The sequence below is a fragment of the Cornus florida genome, unplaced genomic scaffold (genome assembly GCF_030987335.1).
Source record: "Cornus florida cultivar Cherokee Brave unplaced genomic scaffold, ASM3098733v1 CherokeeBrave_3.0.0_Hap2_Chr11, whole genome shotgun sequence".
Lineage (NCBI taxonomy): Eukaryota > Viridiplantae > Streptophyta > Magnoliopsida > Cornales > Cornaceae > Cornus > Cornus florida.
Window position 1 is genome coordinate 54,547,245 of NW_026775581.1, and position 20,100 is coordinate 54,567,344.

The 20,100-nt window shown below is 35.8% G+C and overlaps 1 protein-coding gene across 1 annotated transcript; it reads right to left on the reverse strand.

The window, feature by feature from the left end:
* Positions 1-7,680: 7,680 nt before the first annotated feature.
* Positions 7,681-15,310, reverse strand: LOC132286522 (calcium-dependent mitochondrial ATP-magnesium/phosphate carrier protein 2-like). Its single transcript, XM_059788876.1, has 4 exons — positions 14,307-15,310; positions 8,524-9,309; positions 8,295-8,385; positions 7,681-8,194 (listed from the first exon to the last, which is right to left on the reverse strand). Exons 1-4 carry the CDS (start codon positions 14,764-14,766, stop codon positions 8,002-8,004), a joined length of 1,530 nt encoding a protein of 509 aa, XP_059644859.1. The 5' UTR covers positions 14,767-15,310; the 3' UTR covers positions 7,681-8,001.
* Positions 15,311-20,100: the final 4,790 nt, after the last annotated feature.

A 20,100-nucleotide genomic window follows, 5' to 3' on the forward strand; every position in this document is an offset into this window, starting at 1 on the left:
AGAGAGCATTACGGAAGAGAAGATGAAATGAGGCCAACATGGCCTCTTGGCCACAAATATGGTAGTGGTGGGTCCCACCACTAAAAGATTTTCTTTTTGATTTATTTTCCACCATAAAATTATATATATATGTTCCAATTATATCATGGCCACACAATTTAGCACTTAAACAATTTACTTAGGCACAAAATAATAATGCATGGTATGCAAATGACGCGAGATACAACTCTCGTACATAACAACTCTGGTAACAGGTCCCAACCGAGACTGTCCGGTCCGAAAAATGAAAAAATACAAAAATAATCACCATTGCATTTCCAAGAGTTCTAAACTCAAAGAAATGCCCTAACTGACTCTCGGACACACCCGGCATACTCCATGGTGTCCGGCACGTAAAACGAGAAAAGACAAAAATACCCTCAAAAAATTCAGAAATTCCAGAATATGAAAAATAGTAAAATTGGAAACATTACAATCTACCCTCCTTAAAGAGATTTCGTTCTCTAAATCTATCCTTCTTAAGAAGAAGGCCCACAACTACACACTTTCTTGATAAAACCTTACAAAACCCTAAGACCATGAACTCACCGACATTATTGCCTTTGACACTGGACGTCGCCAGGCAATCACGCACCACCGCCACAAAACCCAATGCGGTTACCCATCTCTCACCTCATCATAACACAAGACCCAACTAGAGCATACGCCTGACTCATAACAGACATCGGTCTACCTACACTACCACGAAAGGCTCTAAAGCCCGAAAGAAGAATGGTCACCAAACCACCAAATAAGACAACATCCAACCACAACTTATCCTTCAAATGACGCACTAAATCCCAATTTTATACATCTCTGTCAGACTAAGCGCTCGTTATCCAACATGTAACTACACGATCACATAACCGCACCAACAACTACTAATCACACTATACAACGATCACCATACTTATCAACCTCAAGATGACTACACAACGATTATCCCAACAACTGCATAAACATTAGTTACCAAATCAGTAAAACACACTATCTTGTACCCAAGACACAAATCCTCAAAACAAGATCTTCAATAATCAATGATCGTACCACAAACCTTTTATCGGACACTTGATCCTACCTAACACACCTCGTTACCCGTGACAACCACCTGAATCCACACTATCACACCGATACAATCCGTAATTCCGCACTCTCACTATTTATGACAAACTAAAACAATCATGGACCTTTAACCCGACATCGTGCTAAAGATGGACTGACTCAAAAGAAATGGTTGGCCAGGCTATTCTCATCATCGATCCGATCTCAACATAGACGTCGCTCCTGTCCTCAGGTCTAAACCTCAAACACAACCCCATACAGTTCTCAAAACAACCACGAGATCTACTCTCTAATCATTCTGTTGCTTTACATAACCTCAACAACTATATAGTCACATACCAGCTCTAAAAACCCCAATCATGCCTCAATCATACAACCTTTAACAAGCTAAAAACAATATGGCATCAAACGTCACAATCATCAATTAGCATAGGAGATCTTTAATCTTCTAAAAACACCCATACCAGATAGACAACTCCATGTCATCATTCAGTTCAATTCTTACCTCTTCAAAACACATAATACGACCGTCTCATACCCGAAACCTCAAAACCAAAGTCAACCATTCTTAGTATTCCTTAATAGAATCACACATTCACTTTCTCTAGCACAAAATTCTAAGGCAACATCGACACTTATCCTCAAGACACTGCTCGAATCAAACGCCTATAAAAACACCCGAGTACATGACACACATCAGATCACCTAATCATCCTCAAACTGCCATTCACGACACATTCCCTAGCCATCACCGTTAGTACTAAACACTGGAACATATAATCCCTATTCGTCAACTTGTGTCTCACATTCTGCCGGTCAAAACCACTCTCAGATCAAGCACTAAGAAAACCAAAGACTACACCTCCCTCCATGGAAGTGAGTCGACCCATTCAACCAAACCTTATTGGTGAACTCTAATAGCATAACAAACCACACACGGTTTAGCCCATCCGCGGACTTGCACAATTCCTAAATAAAGAGCAAGACTCATGACAACTGATGTCCTTGTTAAGACTAGAATAAATGGAAAGGGTAACGAATCCCGCTCTCACGAGTGACTAACGACTCGCACCTGAATGCTCCTTACACCCTGTCACACGTTACTTACCAATCGTTCAACCGTGGACACCCAATCTCGCCTGAGATAAAATGAACTCCCTACACACAAGGAGAAGAACCAACTGGAAACACATATCGGACTACGACCTAGATTCCAGGCAACCTCGCCACTAACGAACCGTCATATACTACTAACACGAAACCTCACATACGCTACACCGCGATACTCATGCCAACCAAACCAACCAGACAAGAGTACCAACGCCTACAACATACTAAGACTAAAAATCATCACTGCACGTTGGACACCATGTCCCATTCTACCCAGCAATCCCCAATAAGAACCTCTATACGACAATGTCATGCCAGCAAATCCTCAAGATGAAAATGAGCACAAAACTCGGAATACTCAAAGCCCAGCTATCTCCTTAAAACCACCAATGATGCAATCAATTACTACTTTCTTCCCGAATACTAGGGTCACCCTTAAACCGACTTATTCTCCAATACAAGAACCTTAAGTCCTAACACTTCCATAATCATCCTTCTCAAAATAACTGTATAAACTCCAATCCCTTGGAAACAACAACCATCCATTAACCAACCTCTCCTTCTAAAGTGACGTTAACTCGACATGAAAACACACATCACTCATGATACCCGACACCATAGTCAACAACCCGCTACAAGAATAAGAATCATGCGCGGCACGCTACAGAAACAGTCTCTAAGAAGGAAACAGATACCACACCCAAACGGTCAACCACATAAAAATAATGGACTATCATTGAAATCTAACTAGACACCCAAGTCATACATCCTAAACGACCTTCTTGATGAATTGACAGATCCCTCTGTTCCAACATTATCGTCATTACCATCACTATCCCCGTTACCCGTTAGACCAAACACCGATCAAAAGAAAACATGAATATAATGCTAGAATTAAGTGCAATTACATACCTTTGACTACGGGGGTCCCTCTGGTGACTTAACAGGAGAAACAACCAGATTGACTATACGACCCTAAGTCTCCCATCCCTGTGACTCTCCAATCTGAACACCAAACTGTGATACTGAAGGTCGAGTCGGTCCTTGCCCTGAACCTACCTCACCAATTGGAGCTCCACCTTTCTTGGGACAATCTTTCTTCCTATGATCAGGCTGACCACATTTAAAACAAACCCCAGAACTAGGCCGACTCCAAGGGCATTCTGTTTTTAGATGACCTGTCTGCTTGCATCTATAACAAATCCTCTCGACCTTAGGGGATATCTCTAGCGGTGACGTAAAAATAATGGAAAAATGAGATGAATCACCCTTTAGCATCTTTTGTACATAACTCTCGAACAACATCTCCACCTCTTTAACCTGACTCCACAAACCCCCATCTCCCTGTCTGTTCGTAACCTCCGTTCTCTCCGACTGTACCATCGACCACTGAGTCTCTATGACTACCGCACGTACAAAGTTTGTCATGGCCTCAAGCAAATTTTTAACCAAAGAATCCCAATCAAAGAGCTCGTCTTGCTTCCCACCATCATCTACCTCTCTACGTCTTTTCGGAGGCATAACACTAAAAATGATAAGAAGGGAGTCAAATACAACACAACCATGTGACCCAAACTCAAAACTTTGAAGACTCACACAACTCGAAACTGAAACACAACACTTAAGAACACACCAAACAACTCACCCCACAGAACCGTGCCCTTCCCAAGCATATACACCCATCACAAAATCGTATATAAAGCCACACACTGACCAGTTCTAAGTATACATGATGTACAACACCATCATCATAACTTAAGCCTATAATGGGTGATCAAGTCATAATTTCTTAGCATTGAAACACATAACAAAAAAACATGCTTTCACTTAACATATTCGCTTCATTTACATATACCGACATTTAGACACGTAAGCACATAGAAAATCGGCATGCTTTCAAAACTGTAAACATATAAGCATGTAATCACGTAAGCAAATAAACGAGTAAGCAAGTAAACAAGTAGGCATGCTTCTCAAACATTTAAACACTTTAACACATAATCATGCAATTCAACTTCCCCATGCAATCCCAAGTAGGCCTCTACCCGTCGTCCTAATGGTATTCGAACCATTACTCTGATACCAACTTTGTAACGACCTAAAATGATACCAGTCATAAAAAAAAAATAATAATAACATAAAAAAAAAAATTAGCATAACCTCTGCTAAAAAGGGTCCTACCACAAACTGTTAAAATGCATAAAAAAAATGTAATGGCCTCACTTGGCCTTAAACTAATCTATCTTGTCCCAATGCATAATGCAAATAATATAAAACATACCCAAAACTACAACATACATATAAAAAGAGTCTCGTTCCTCCAATTCCTTCAAAAACATGGAAGCGCCAGTCCACTACTTAGTCCTATACTCCTTTACAAGGAACATACTCTAATTACATCAATTTAACGTCAGTGAAATACAGCTGAAATCAAAAGTCCATAATTTACAACATTATACAAATTACACTAAAGTTTTGCAGAATAGTCAAATATAAATCTCCAATCCCGTCTAAACTTGTGGTGGATAGTCGTCCGCCACTTCCTTCCCGTGACCTAAAAAATGTTAAATATAAGGGGTGCGCAAATTGCTCAGTAGGTGATGCCTAAGACACACCTCTTGTGACCGCGTGAATCCAGGCAATGAATAAAAATAAAGGGAAACGGGGTCATGCTATACCGAGGAAGAATACGATACAATTGCAAGGCTAAAAATAAATAATGGCGTTCCATAAAATGCAATGTCGTGCTATGTTGCTCCCCGTTTCAAAACCATCCATCACTTTTCAAACCGTTAACATAACCCGTCCTTTGGTGACTCTGCGGCGTCATTTGGGGCCTAGCTAACTCAACCACGCTAGGGTGATCTCCCTAATTCCCTCTAGGTTACATTAATGCCATGGACCTTTGGTACCTTCTCGGTGTCCGGGTTTTCGCAAAATTACTTACCAAAAAAATTCTTTCCTAAAACCCCTTTTCATTTCAAAACAATTCTTTCCTATTTTTCCTTGCCCAATGTTATGTATGAAATGTGTCATAAAATTATACAATTCTACTTCAATAACCTTGTATGCTTAATAAGGAAATTCACACACAACATCTCATACTCACAATTAGTACAATTTTCAACAACAACATATTTAAATTAAGAACATAATCATTTAAGCATGCCTTTGTCATGTCCCTTCAACAAATCAATTATGCATACCATTTAAGCATGAAATTCACATAACTTATACAATTCAACATTAATAACTTACATGCTTAGTAAGGAAATTTATACAAAACCTAACATGTTTACACTTAGCACAATCTCAACAATCACACATGTAACGACCCACTCCACCACATGGTATGATATCGTCTGTTTTGGGCCTGAGCCCGCACGGTTTTACTTTTGGGCTTTACCCTAAAAGGTCTCATACCAATTGGAGTGACACATCTACATATAAGCATTTCACCTTTCCCTTTCCCAGGCGATGTGGGATTGTGCACCCGTAACTCGCCAGTTTGGTAGTTTGTTAGTGTTTCACACCCGCCTATGGCACACCCACCCACAGGGTCATCACAATCCACCCCCTTAGAGGCCCGACGTCCCCATCGGCACACTTCCGGTTGGGTCAAGCTCTGATACCATTTGTAATGACCCACTTCACCATATGGTATGATATTGTTTGCTTTGGGCCTGAGTCCGTACAATTTTGCTCTTGGGCTTTATCCCAAAAGGTCTCATACCAATTGAAGTGACACACCTACATATAAGCACTTCACCTTTCCATTTGCCAGGTAATGTGGGATTGTGCACCCGTAGCTTGCCAGTGTGGTAGCCTGTCACTGTCTCGCACCTGCCCATGGCACACCTGCCCACAAGGTCATCACACACATTTAAATTAAAAATATAATCATTTAAGCATGTCTATATCATATTTCATCAACAATCAACATACACATCACTAAACATGAAATTTACATGGAATTATAACTCATACACATAATACACATAACATCAAGACAACTTAGCAAGAATTAATCACAATTTAACATATTACACTACAAATTAAGAGAGAATAATTCACCAAGAACCAAGAGATTGTAGATTAAATACTCCTACCTCCAAGAATGAGAAAACCCCCAAATTGAGCCTAAATTTCAAATTTCCTAGGGTTAGCCAAATGAGAAATTGTTTACATCAATGTGTAGATCTTGATGTGCTCTCCGTTTTGCCGCAAACGGCACTAAAAAACTTCAAGGAATGAGAGATTAATTGAAGATTGAAACTTTAATGTGAAAAAGAAAAACAAAAAAAAGAAAAAGAAAAAGAAAAAAAGACCAAGAATGAGCGGAAGAAGATAGCATTACGGGAGAGAAGATGAAGTAAGTCCAAGCATGGCGTCTTGGCCGCAAATATGGTAGTGGTGGGTCCCACCATTAAAGGATTTTCTTTTTCATTTATTTTCCACCATAAAATTATATATATATGTTTCAATTATATCATGGTCACACAATTTAGCACTTAAACAATTTACTTAGGCACAAAATAGTAATGCATGGTGTGCAAATGACCCGAGACACAACTCTAATACACAACAACTCTGGTAACGGGTCACACCCGAGACTGTTTGGTCTGAAAGACCGAAAAATGCAAAAATGACCACCATTGCAATTCCAAGAGTTTTAAACTCAAAGAAATGTCCCAACTGACTTTCGGACACACCTGACACACTCCACGGTGTCCGACAAGCAAAATAAAAAAAGACAAAAATACCCTCGAAAAATTCAGAAAATTCCAGAAAATGAAAAATGGTAAATTTAGAAACATTACGAAGACATCATTTCATCAAGATATAAACAGAAATTTTCACAATCATATTGAGACTAGACACTTCAACATGCGCGAGCTCTGCATGAAAATAGAGAAAATCACAAACATCTGAAATAGTCGAATATCTTCTAAATCTAATCTCCTAAAGAATGAATAATGAAGTATAATGCACAGAACACTTCAGGGGGTAAGTAGTCTTTCCTTCCCAATCGTATGAAACCGTTGGAAAACTGAGTAATCCCATATAACATTCGACCCCTGAAAAATGGGCACAGCCATTGGCATGTTTTGGGGGCCAGACTTGCTATCAAGATTTGCTTGCTGGCACTAGAAGTATTATCAGAACTTGGTACCCTCTACAAGTGAATTCAGATTATGGTACTGAGCACAGCGTACCCTCTACAAGTGAATTCAGATTATGGTACTGAGCACAGCTCTTAGTCACGAGACGTCGACAAAATTCTCTTTTCAAACATGTCGTAAAGATGCAACAAAAACATGCCCAATTTTTCTCATCACTAAATCAAGGCATAGCACCCTCAGATATCAATAAGCAATCAGATATGCAAGTTCACCACACCACCTGTATTTCCACGCAAAAAAGGAGAGTATAATTAAGTTCTGACACTACTGCATAATCTTATACAACTAGAAAAATGGCAAGTTCTGCAACTTTTGTATTCATTTAAACATATTGAAGTCAAAATATAAGGATTACATCCATTATATGACAATTAGAGATTGTTATTGATACTACCCTTGACTCTCAATGGGATTAGTTCAGACAAACCTGAAGAAGGAAAGGAAAAACAAAACACTTTTTGACTACAAAATCCTGTGGCTCTTTATCATGTACCTCAAAACAATCATATCACCTTCTAAATTTAGTTTATTATTCTTCTTGTCTTCGTCATCATCAGCTTAACCATGTTCAACACCCAAATGTCATCAAGAAATACATCTCAATTGTCTAACCAAGATCTAGACTTTTCTTCATGGTTTCATAGACCATATATGTAATGCTTGCTGCAGGTACAACTTTCAGAAGATTTGGAAAAAGTCCTTTGTAGAAACCTCTAAAACCTTCATGCTGAAGTGTTCTCCGAAATACGTCAGCCATTCCCGTATAAGAAGTAGATGTATCAGCACGTTGAGCTTGCATTCTGGAAAGTGACGAGTAGCATTAACAACTAGCATGTACAAAGTAAAGCTAGATAATCCAAAGGAACAAGTAGAGCATAATAGTCTTATGTAGGACTTTACCTTGTTCTGATGACCTGCAATGGATAAACACACGTTGCTCCAAGCGCTCCCGAAATTGTCCCACAACCCAGTTGCACAAGAGGGCCAGGTTCTACAGAAATAAAAAAATCTTCAGAATGTGAATTTCATGATGCAGGCAAATATAAAGTAGCACTGAGCTAAAACCAAAAAAATAAATAAATAAATAATGAAACATTAATATTAAAACACAAGATAAAAGATATTATACCTCTGTCATGGAGATAATGTGTCCTTGAAAAATCTTTCAAGGTCTCATAGGCAGCAAGGTCAATGCCAGCATAAGGTATGATCCCAAGAAGAGATGGTATGAGCCCTCTATAGAAGGCCCGGGGTCCTTCGTGAACCCAAATGTCCTTTGACAATTTCCCTAACGTGGGAACCTTCCCACCTTCACCAACATAAGTCTGTAACCTAGTTTTCACAAGATCCATGGGATAGATTGCAGTTTGTGCCACCGCACCAGCCAAACCACCAGCAAGAAGTCGTCCACTCGTTCCTATATCAGCCTTGTCTTCCCCTTTAGCATCTCCAATGACATTCTTTAACATTTCATAAGTGTAAAACTTGATAGCACTTTCAGGAGCAACTTTCATAACGTTTAACCCATTGCCTCGGAAAAACCCCAAGAACCCACCTTCCTTCCATATGTTTTTAATTGCAGGACCAATACAAGCACGTGAAGTCTGAACTTGCAAAAGCACCTTAAGACGATCAAGAGGAGCAGTTGCAGTACGAGAAGCAGCACCCGCAACTGCCCCTGCAATTAAATACCTGCTTGCATTGACATGCTTACTGATGCCATGAGGAATAACAGCCTGTTCACCAATATCTACAAGGTATACCCTTTCCCAGTAATGGTATATGTTCTCAATGGTAGCCTCATGGGGATAGAGCAAAAGAAAATCTCTCCATTCTTCAAAAGTTATAATTCCATTATTATCCTTATCAACATGTTCCACAAAACTAGCCAGTTCATCATCATCAATTTCTATCCCTGCAAAAGATGAACTGCCATGGCTTATATAAGATGAAGACAACTCATGAGATGCAAATCATTGGCTGGGAAATGCTACCACTACCGCTTAAGGCATGAAAAATATATAAATATCTGCAAATTCACATAACAGGCATAAACATAGATTTTACTATATAATATAAATTCACTCCAACAGAAAACAAATCAGTAAAGGTTCATGAAGCAGTGTATCAAGACTATCATCAAGGTCTTCTCAGAATAAAATAAAATAAAATAAAATAAAAAATAAAAATAAAGACTATCATCAAGGACACTTGGAGCAACCCAACCCCATATTGAAGTCTCAAATATTCAGATTCCAGCAGAGTAATTGAGGATGACTATAGAAAATCAAAAGGGAGCACTCATTTAATCAAAAAATTCAAATAAAATGAAAACTTATTATTTGCAGGGCCCTATGCATCCAGAAAAAATCAAATACAATAACCAAATTTCACAACCAAAGTCATATGTTGATATTCAAAATAAATATAATTCAAACTTGTAAATGTTGCTATCCACGATAAAATATAATTCAAACTTGCAACATCAAATAAATTCAGGAACAATACATGGAGGAAAATGTAGAAAACAAAGCTAAAACTAAGTCTCCTTAGGAAAGCAATTGGTATAGATTGTTTGATCAAATACTTGTTATAGGATGCATGAAAGTAGACCTAGGATATTTTATCAGGTTAGACTTCCAGAAAACAACAAAGAAATGTTGATCTCTATACAATAAACATAAAATCTCACTCATCCTTGACTCTTCCTTTTATAAAGAAGAAAGAAACAAAATGTAAAAACTTATTGTTAAACAAAACATGTCTCCTGAATTTGAAAATTTTAGACTGAGACCCTCAAATTGAAATAGTCCAATATCCTGGTACATCTAGCAATCAACATAGTTGCCCCAGTGACAAGTACAACAATTATCAAATGCTCTATAAAAGTAATCTTACATTGTTCCAAAATTATAAAATTATCAACATTTAGCAAGCAGAACCAGCTACCAGACTACCAGACTTAGTCTAGGATCAAGAAGATTGCATGACCTTTTCTTTGGTTCAAACAATCATCCATCTTTGGTGTATGGCTACAGCGTCAGATTCCCACCCCCACCCATGTTTATTGAAGTACTACAGAAACCCATGTTCCATCCAAGATTTGAACCCTGAGAGTGGCTAGATCAAATTACCCTTCTTGTAAAGTTCCCCAATTCAATATCCATTGCATGCCTTCCTTGCAACTTCATTCCCCTAGTAAATGCATTATTGATTAACTGCCCCTCCTTTTTTTTTTACTTATTTAAAAAAATTCTGATATTTATCTTTGCCTGCCATTTTTTCTAATAAGCCATATACAGGAAGTATTACAAATCTGCTTTAAACACTTCTAGTGTCAAAGTGTCCACCATAGTTTAGTCAACAGAAACTAATTATCAGAAATGAAACAGACCCACAAGATTCTCCTTGATAAACTAACACAATTCGTCATTAGAACTAAAAATGTGTAAGAAGTTGATGTCTACTCCTGGTTCCCAGTCGCAGACAAGAACATGGGGCCGTATCAGGCATAATGTAACTAATCGGTTATTGCGGTCATAATTTTTTTTTTTTTTTTTTTCTCAATACTGCACATAAAAATCCAAAAAAATGTGATATGCAACTTTTTACGTCATAATCCAATAAATTTGAGTTTTTAATGAATTTTGAGATGTTCGTTAAACTGTTAAGATCATTTAACATAGCTAGTGAACTACACATGAATTCCAAGTCGTCGTCGTTAAAGAGTTAGTAAAATTTTAAAATCCAAACTATTATAATCAAAACTCAAATATATATCTATATATATATATATATATATATATATAATTGATTTATATAAAATTATATATTATGATTTATATAAAATTATCTATTATTATTTTTTGTAATACAAGTGGATTAAATTTATAGAACTTTTCAAAAAGAAAAAAAAAATGTAGAAAAAGAATAAACAAGATCTCCACGTGGAAAAAATATTATAAGAAATAATGAATTTGATGTAAGTTACAAGAAAACAAAAGTCCTGCAATTTATATAGTAATGAATTTTTTATATATTTATCTTCTAGAAAATATAATGAGCAGCTGGTAAAAAATAAAAAATAAATAAAAGAAAGAAAATGGGAAAGATAGCTGTAGACTAAAAGGGGAAAAAGAAAAAGGAGAAAAGAAAAAACAGCTGTAGCCAAAGTGACAAAATTAAGCTGTAGCTCAACGGTTACAGAAGACAAAAGGTCTCTTTGGACTTAAGAGACACCACTCTCTCTCTCTCTCTCTCTCTCTGAACAAACTCTAGCATAACCCAATTAAAAATAAATAAAAATAATGAAGAAGAAGAAATAAATAAGAGTCCATATAGTACAATAACGAAATAAGGAGGAAAACGAAAAAGAAGAAAAATAAATAAAAGCGATGCTCTCAACTCAAAACACATAAGTGCTTAAATTCATTTCATCATTCCATAAAATACAGTCACAAGCACCTCTAGAACTCATATGCAAATGAAATTAGCATAACTCCAATCAATCCCCGAATTTTCTGAACACTTCAAATAAGATTTAAAAATTGAAAAGAGAAACACAAACATGTAATAACTACAAGATAGTATATTCCTTTACAGAATTACATACCATAAAAAAATATTTCCTTTACAGAATTTACCATGAACATACAAACACGCATCAATGAACAGCGAACACCCGGGTTGCGAGCACTTCTAAAGTGGCAAAGCATCATGTTAAAGATGCACAGAACACTGTCCGTTTTCTTTCATTCAAACAAATTGATTAACCCAGCATGAGCTCCTGTTGGTTTTTAGAGCTCCATATTTCCACATAATGAATACAAAGCCCAGAGCAAGGAGGATTTTATTAGTCTAATACCTACTGTGGACCTGAATTAAACCCTCAAAGACATGGACTATTCTCTAAAATAATAAGCCAACAAGGTAACTATCAAACCTAGGCCATGTAAGGTCCAACAATGTGATTTAATAATCCAACTTAGATTCCTATGTTCACTAAAGTCTCAACTTACCTTAACTATATGTGATTAGCTTGACGGACTTATCAGCGTGTTCTTCATGTTCTTTATCTTCATCATCTTCTTTTGTTGTAAACAAACAAACTCAATACATTCTGTTCAATCTTACAACCCTAGTTTTGTTTAAGAAATTGCCAACACACGACTCTATCCCATATGTAATAAAGCTTACTAAGCCTTCACACAAGTTCGTTGTGTAAAAAAATAAATCGAAATATTTAACATACACTATATTTAGATCTGATTTATTCTACAAAGTCAAGTTAATTTTTAAATCTACAGTTTTACCTGCCATTCAATTGTTCTCTTTCTTTTTATATATCAAGTCAACATCGTAACCAGTTCTAGATTTTGAAATCATACTCAAATCAAAGCAACCAATGTTGTACTGAGAAATCCTCTGCACATTGTCCATGTTACAGAATGATTTAAACACTGATATGTGGAATGGTTGCGTGGGTGTGTGTTGGCAGGGGAGCAGGGGAGAAATGAAAAATAAAAAGGAAGTAACATCCTTCCCTTCTATAAGCTGTAGTACTGATAAAAATAAAAATAAAGGGGACGCACTTTTGGTAAAAACTATAGCAATCCCATTCGCATTCATGAAGAAATGATTATCACGGTTTATGGATGCCCCTGCTAGAAAAGGATGTCATGATATTCGTGGTAAACTTGACATTCATACGATCAGTAAAATTAATTCCGAAAAATATAATATAATAGATTTTCGAAAGGAAAGGAGAAACTAATATATAATTTTTATGACACGGGATATATATGATGGAACTACAATTATAATATAAACATCAACCTCTTATTGGATTACCTTCATTATGGATAAAATTACGAAACACATTCAAAATAAAAATCCATGGTATATCATGTATGCTATTGATGAAGATATAGATTGACTTGAACCTAAAATGGGGTATAGGTGATAATTAAAGGTTTGTCACAAGGATATAAAAAAAGTATGACTAAAACTAAATATGAGAATATAAGTCTGGTAAAATTAGAAATACAAATAAGGAGATGATGAAGATCAAGGATCGGGAGAAACCAAAAGGAAAACAGTTTTGTTAGCTAAACTCAACTGTTCATAGAGAGGAAGATTGAACATGATGCCGTTGATATAATTAGAACAGGGCTGGTTATAGATAGAAGAGTGCATCAGCCTTCAGGTATATTATATATGACTATATGAGTGTTAATTCTAAAATTCAAATGTAAAGTCTATAAAGCAGTTATAACTAACTATGGGAAAGAATGTTAAACAGTTAAAAAAACAAAATGTTTACAAAATAAGCCTAGTTGAAGTTAGGATGGCTAATATATGGATGCTACTGAAATGTGGATGTTGAGATGAAACAAAAAGAGTCTATTTATTACCATCAAAATCCAATTTCCTTTATATGTTCCAAAACTTCCAACTTTCCACTTCTTACTGTTCAAATTGCACTGCAAGAACCTATATCAAAAATATTGCAAGAATATTATTCAAGAAGATTGAAGCCTTGAAGCTAATAATTATCTGACTTGAGTAGTTAGTAGCCATATGGAGACCAAATTGAGAGACTATGGCTGCTAAACTGAAGTAGAACGAAAACCATGCGCCAATACGACAATACTATGTATTGCATTTCCTTCAAAAGTACCTAAAACTTGCAGCTTTTTCATTGGTTAGATGTTCAGAAAATATATTTTAAGCTACAGAGGGTAAACTGTATTCCATCACGCATCACCTTGAAATGACATTGATTCTTCTAAAGAGGAAGTTTACAGGTTCAAAACAACACATTTGCATAGCATGGTCAAACTATCAATCCAATTAAAGCAATTGCATCTAACATCACAAGAGTATTAGTAGAGCACATAAGGGAAATTATACCAGCCTTAACAAGCGCATCCCAAAGCTCCTCAGGCACAATGCAGCCATTGTGTTCGACATCAATGGCTTGGAAAATCCTATAAAGCTCCAGCTCCTTATCGTCCATATACCTCCTAAACTCCTGGTAATCGACCCGGCCATCCCTATTGGCATCACAAACCCTCAACAGATCCTTGGCATACTTATACTCCGCCGGAATTTGCATCGCGGAGAGACCCGCCTCAATCTGAGTATAGTCCAAGTACCCAACATTGGCAGTGTCAAAAAAATTGAAGAGACTCCGAATTCTAGTGTCCCTCTCTTCCTTAGTTTCTTGCAATGCCGAGAGAACATGGTCCATCGACACCGGACCCGCCTTCTTCACCGGATTGCAGCAGCCGGGACGCTCCCGGCGGTGGTCCTCGGCGGCCACGTTCCCAAAATTCGCGTGCTTGACGGTGGCCTGCCCTGCCCCTGACATCAAAACTCTATCAATTTCCAAGAGTTACAAGCATTGAAGACACCAAAGCCTTCCGATCTAAAAATTTTCGAACAAATACTCTTCACACCCGAATAATTATGACACCCAATGAGATATATAAACAACTTGTGCATATACATACGACCCCCATAAATCAGGCACAGAAAAGTGTGAGAAGACCCAAAAACTTGATGGGTTTCAGATAGCTTCAAGAGAGAGAAGATCCAAACAAAACTTGACCCAGATTGGTGGAGGACAATCTGGTGAAGACCTTTTTGTGGGTCAAAAAGGAGATTCAATTTTCTTCACGAAGATGTAGAAATTCGAAGCTTTTAGAGTCGTTTCATGACCTAAAAAATATCAATATTTGGGAGAAATTTGAGTAGAAGGAGACGACAATGGCCGGTTTCAGACAACGAAATGGGCGTGTGTGGCGTCAATCTGGGGAGGTGAGAATAGAAGATATTGGGCAACAAATTTGACACGTGAAATTGGGAGATGAGAGAGAGAGAGGGAGAGAGGAGAGAAAGAGAGAGTGGAGAGAGATGTGGTTGCGACATGAGAGGTATCAATGAATGATTCAAGGAAGGAGATGGAAAGAATAACATACACGTGTACGGTTGTTGATTTTTTTCTCTTTTCCTATTAGAATGCGTCACGTTTAATGGTCCACTTATGAGGATGCTATATTGGTAAAAATATCAATGGACCTACCCTGTCATATGTCACGCGAGGTTGTAATTTTTTTTTTTATTATTTTTCTTTATCTGAAAAAAAAATAAATTAAAATAAAAAAATAAGTAATTTGGTTGTTAAGTCAAGGTTTTTATTTTTATTTTTTACTTTTGGGTTTCTAAATCTCAGCATAAAAAAAAACCCTCACATGTCCCATTTTGGGCCATATAAGAACCAATGTGATTACACCTAGTTAGAAATGTGGTCAACGGAATGTTTGGCAATATACATAAGGGATTTGGATCCGTTTTGAGGTAAAAAAAAAATTTACCGAAGTTAAATTGTACCCTTTTATATTAAAAAAAAAAAATCACCATACTCTAACAATGTTAGTTATCTTTCCCTCATCTGTACCCAAAAAAGATCCTCCCTCTCTCTTTTCCCGCTTATTCCTAATATAGAATATTTGGCGTAAAAAATGAATGTTCTTTGCCATGGAATTAAGATGGACAAAAATGTGATTGGAAGACATGCAACATTTATTGGCAATAGTAATACTTGGAAAACAATATATATATATATATATATATATATATATATATATACAAGTATGGATATTGATAGTGTTAGAAAAATACAATCAAAAGCCCTATATATAGAAAAGATGAGAGACAACGTCGGTCAGGTTAAAAGAGAAATAGAGACCATCGCGACTTGTTTAAGATAAGAATAAAGACGAGAGATGGAGGATTTTTTTTTTTAAATGATGAGGAGAGATAACAACGTTAAACGTAGTTAGAGTATGATAAATTTTTCTTAATTCAAAATGGTGCAGTTTTTAAATTTTGGTAAAATTTTTTTATCTCAAAATGGTGCAATTTTCAAATTTTCTTTAAATTAGTTGACGTGGATTAATACCAGCCATAGATAAATTTTAAATGTTACGTATCAATTTGTTGCAAATTCAACTTAGAACAACTTAAAGAATATTTAACTCAGAGGATCCAAGTCCATATATAGGTGTGTCACTCTAACTGATACGAGGCTCACGACTCACTCTATCATATGCTATGGTATTGTCTATTTTGGGTCTAAGCCCACACAGTTTGCTCTTAATCGTTATCCCAAAAGGGTCTCGTACCATTTGGAGATAACACTACCACTACATATAAATATTTCACATTTCCCTAGCCAATTGAAGTGATATTATGCACTTATAATTTATTTAGTGTGGTAGCCTATCGGCGTCTAAGCACCGGCCCATTAGAGAGCTAACACATTCCAATAAGATTTATTTACTTATTTATTTTTTTTAAAGGTAGTATCACTCTTTTTATTGGAATGCTACTTATGCTACGCATGTATATGCTACGCAAGGTCACCCTTTTCTGTACTTGTGACAAGGCTGTAATTTGGTTGTGGGAATGAATGCCCGTGCTTTAAGGATTTTATGTCATGATATGTTAAATTAAAGTTCCTTTTTATTTTATTTTTGAACTCTTTGACATTTTATTTTGAAAGACATAAATATACAACTTGATTACTAGTATAATTTTAACTTGATTATAGTTGTAAGTGGTTAAGTTAAGGATTTAACTTAATAGGATTAATATAAATTCAATACATTTAAATCAAGTTTATCAGCAATGTCAACCTAAATAAATAATGTGGTAAATTAAGGAAATAGCCTAATGACAAAGACTGTACCAATGCATATAGATCGGGGGACTGCATTTACCTGATTGTGGATTATGAGGTCCAACACCACCATCATTGAAAAATAAATAAAAAAAGTGTTGAACCATGACCGGCATCATGAGTTTACATTGTAGCAAGACTCGTCGTATTACAAATCTCTCTTACCTATCAATATGTAAAAATGTCAGTAACATCATCTCATGTGATTTATTTTATCAACCACAAATTTGAAATCGTTTTTGAAATATACAAAAAGTTAAAATTTAAAAAATCAACATTCAATAAATAGAGTTCATGACTCTTGCCTGATTGAATATTTTATTTTATTTTATTTTTTGTAAGCTTAACTCCAAATTTGAATCAACATCTAACAATTTGATTGTTTTTAATACATTCATTATTCCATTTATAATTTTTTTCTTCCCTTATTAGAAAGAAAAGACGAATATGAATATAATATCTTTTTATTATAATTAAAAAGATAACAATGACAACATCCTTTTTGAGTTGAAAAATAGATTTGACACCCTGACGATGCACATAAACACTAGTTGAGAATGATATTCTTCCTTTTTTTCATTTTGCATGGTGTGATAAAATTTTTATAGATAGTTTTAAAGTAGTACCATTGAATTGATAGTGCCAAGCCAGATTTTATTGGTTTTAAAGTTTAGTTATTACAAGCAATCCGAATTGATAGGTCAACTAATTCTTTTTTTGATGGATGAAAGAATTTAATTCTTGCTTTTGTGCTTTATAACTCTTCCACTCTGCCTTCAAATTACTTGAAACTGAGTCACTAGTCAATCAATATAAGGTCCATCTGGCAAAATATATATATATATATATATATATATATATATATATATAAGGTCAATTTTGGTATGAAAAACTCTTTTCAATCAGAATTGGCTTGGTGGGATCCACATGGAATTTGTCTTTATTATTCGTCAGCCTTAAAAAAAAAAAAAAAAAAAAAAAAAAACAAGTCTTTTTAGCATTCACTTTTGTTTTTGTGATTTTTACGCAGATGTTGAAAGAGAGAGAATAGAATAATATCAAAGATTAGTCTTAAAATTCAATATAAGCAAATGATGACATAGTCTAAATTAAGGTTTTTCACTTTTTCAAATATTATGAGGTTGTCTGGATAGTCTAAGTGGATTAGTGTTTCATGTGAATTTTGACAAGTCAGACTCTGATTCTTTATATTTGTTAATCTGACATTTAATATTTTTTATTTAACTCGCAATGTGTAAATTTTACGTAGCAAGCCTAGATTAGTTGACTCGTGATCTAAATAGAATAAAATGTGAAGGTATATTATTCTTCTATCCAACGCATTTATAAGCTAAAGTATTCTCATTTCAAACTGATTAGGTGACTAAAAGAGAGCAAGAATGATCCTTCCGTTAGATTCTCAATGCATTGATGACAAAGACAATACAGTTTTAAAAATGGAAGCTTGAAAATGTTTTTATTAATGTTGAAAACAAGTTACACTAGTTAAAGATCACAACTTGGAGAACAAAGGTGCTAAGCAACTAGATTACAACTAGCTAAAATTATTGAAGTAAAGCAATGGAGCTAAAGTTGGTAAGGAATTAAAGATCTAGATAGACATGAAATATAAAAGCTATGAAGCTAAAAACTATAAAGCTAAGGAAGATAGATATTAAAGGGCGTGTGGAATAATAGTGTCAGACCCCTTTACTTGTAAGATTTGGTTAAGTATTAATGATCTAGCGTAAAAATGGGAGTTTGTCCCATATCGAATTCGGATGAAAAGTAAATGGATAAATATGCAGCACTACTTAATAACTTAAGTTTTTGAATAAATAGACAAACTTTAATCTGTTATAATTAATATCAAAACCCGACCAAGTCCTTAATCTGGTATCACGCCAAACACTTGTCTCGGAAGATGTCAGAGTCTCTACCCTAATAGATACTTAGACAGAATGACTAATAACTTAAATATTTGAATAAATAGACAAACGTAACCGGCTTTATTTTGCCATTTTGAATTTTCTTCACCAACCATGCAGAACTTTGACCCATTCCTAGGCTGTCACACTCGCACCTTCTAGGTTCTAAGAACTGAAATCATATAGGTAGGTGAAATCTTTTTACTCGCGACTCTGGTTTCTTAATTTCAAACGTGACCAGGCTGTCATTTTTGTTTTAAGCTTCCTTTGAGTTTCTAGACGTGACTGTTTGAGTCCGTGATCTTAGAATTCACATTTAGTCTTTGCTTTGACTCGGACAAAAATCTTTGTCGAGTGCCTATGACCTAAGAAGGTGTTAAATTTATCTCGACCCCAACTTGTCCAATGGTTAATCTTCACCATGCACGCCTTCAGCTTGAACCTTTTCTTGTTCACTCCTAATTCGTCTTCTTGACTTGGTTAAGAGGTTTCACTGGCCTTGCCCATGACTTCAATTTCAATCCAAAATTCCTTCTCCATCATGGTCAAAACTTCTGACCATGGTTAAAAGTAGAGGTCACAAGACTCCTGACCATGATTAGAAATTAAATTCCTTCTCAATCATGGTCGAGACTCCCGACCATGACTAAAAAATTCATGCCCTTGAACACCTTTGTTTTAAACCAATATTGATCGATAATCATGACTATAAGTTGGTCGTAGGCTCAACCTTTATCTTGGTTACGATAACCTAGGATTTTCATTCTCAATCACGTCTTTGGTTGGGAAGCCAGATTGATCTCGCCCATCATGATTAGGAATTCATTTTTACCTCTATGGTCGAAGTTCATAGCCACGACCATGGGCTGGTCTAAAATCTAGACCTCGAATGTCTCCATAAACTGATTTGCAACACTAAATGGTTTAGATTTTGTTAAAAAAAAAAAATGGTTTAGATTACTTGTTAGAATTGAAAAAAAAACACACACACACACACACACACACAGAAAAACTACAAAATAATCAGAATATC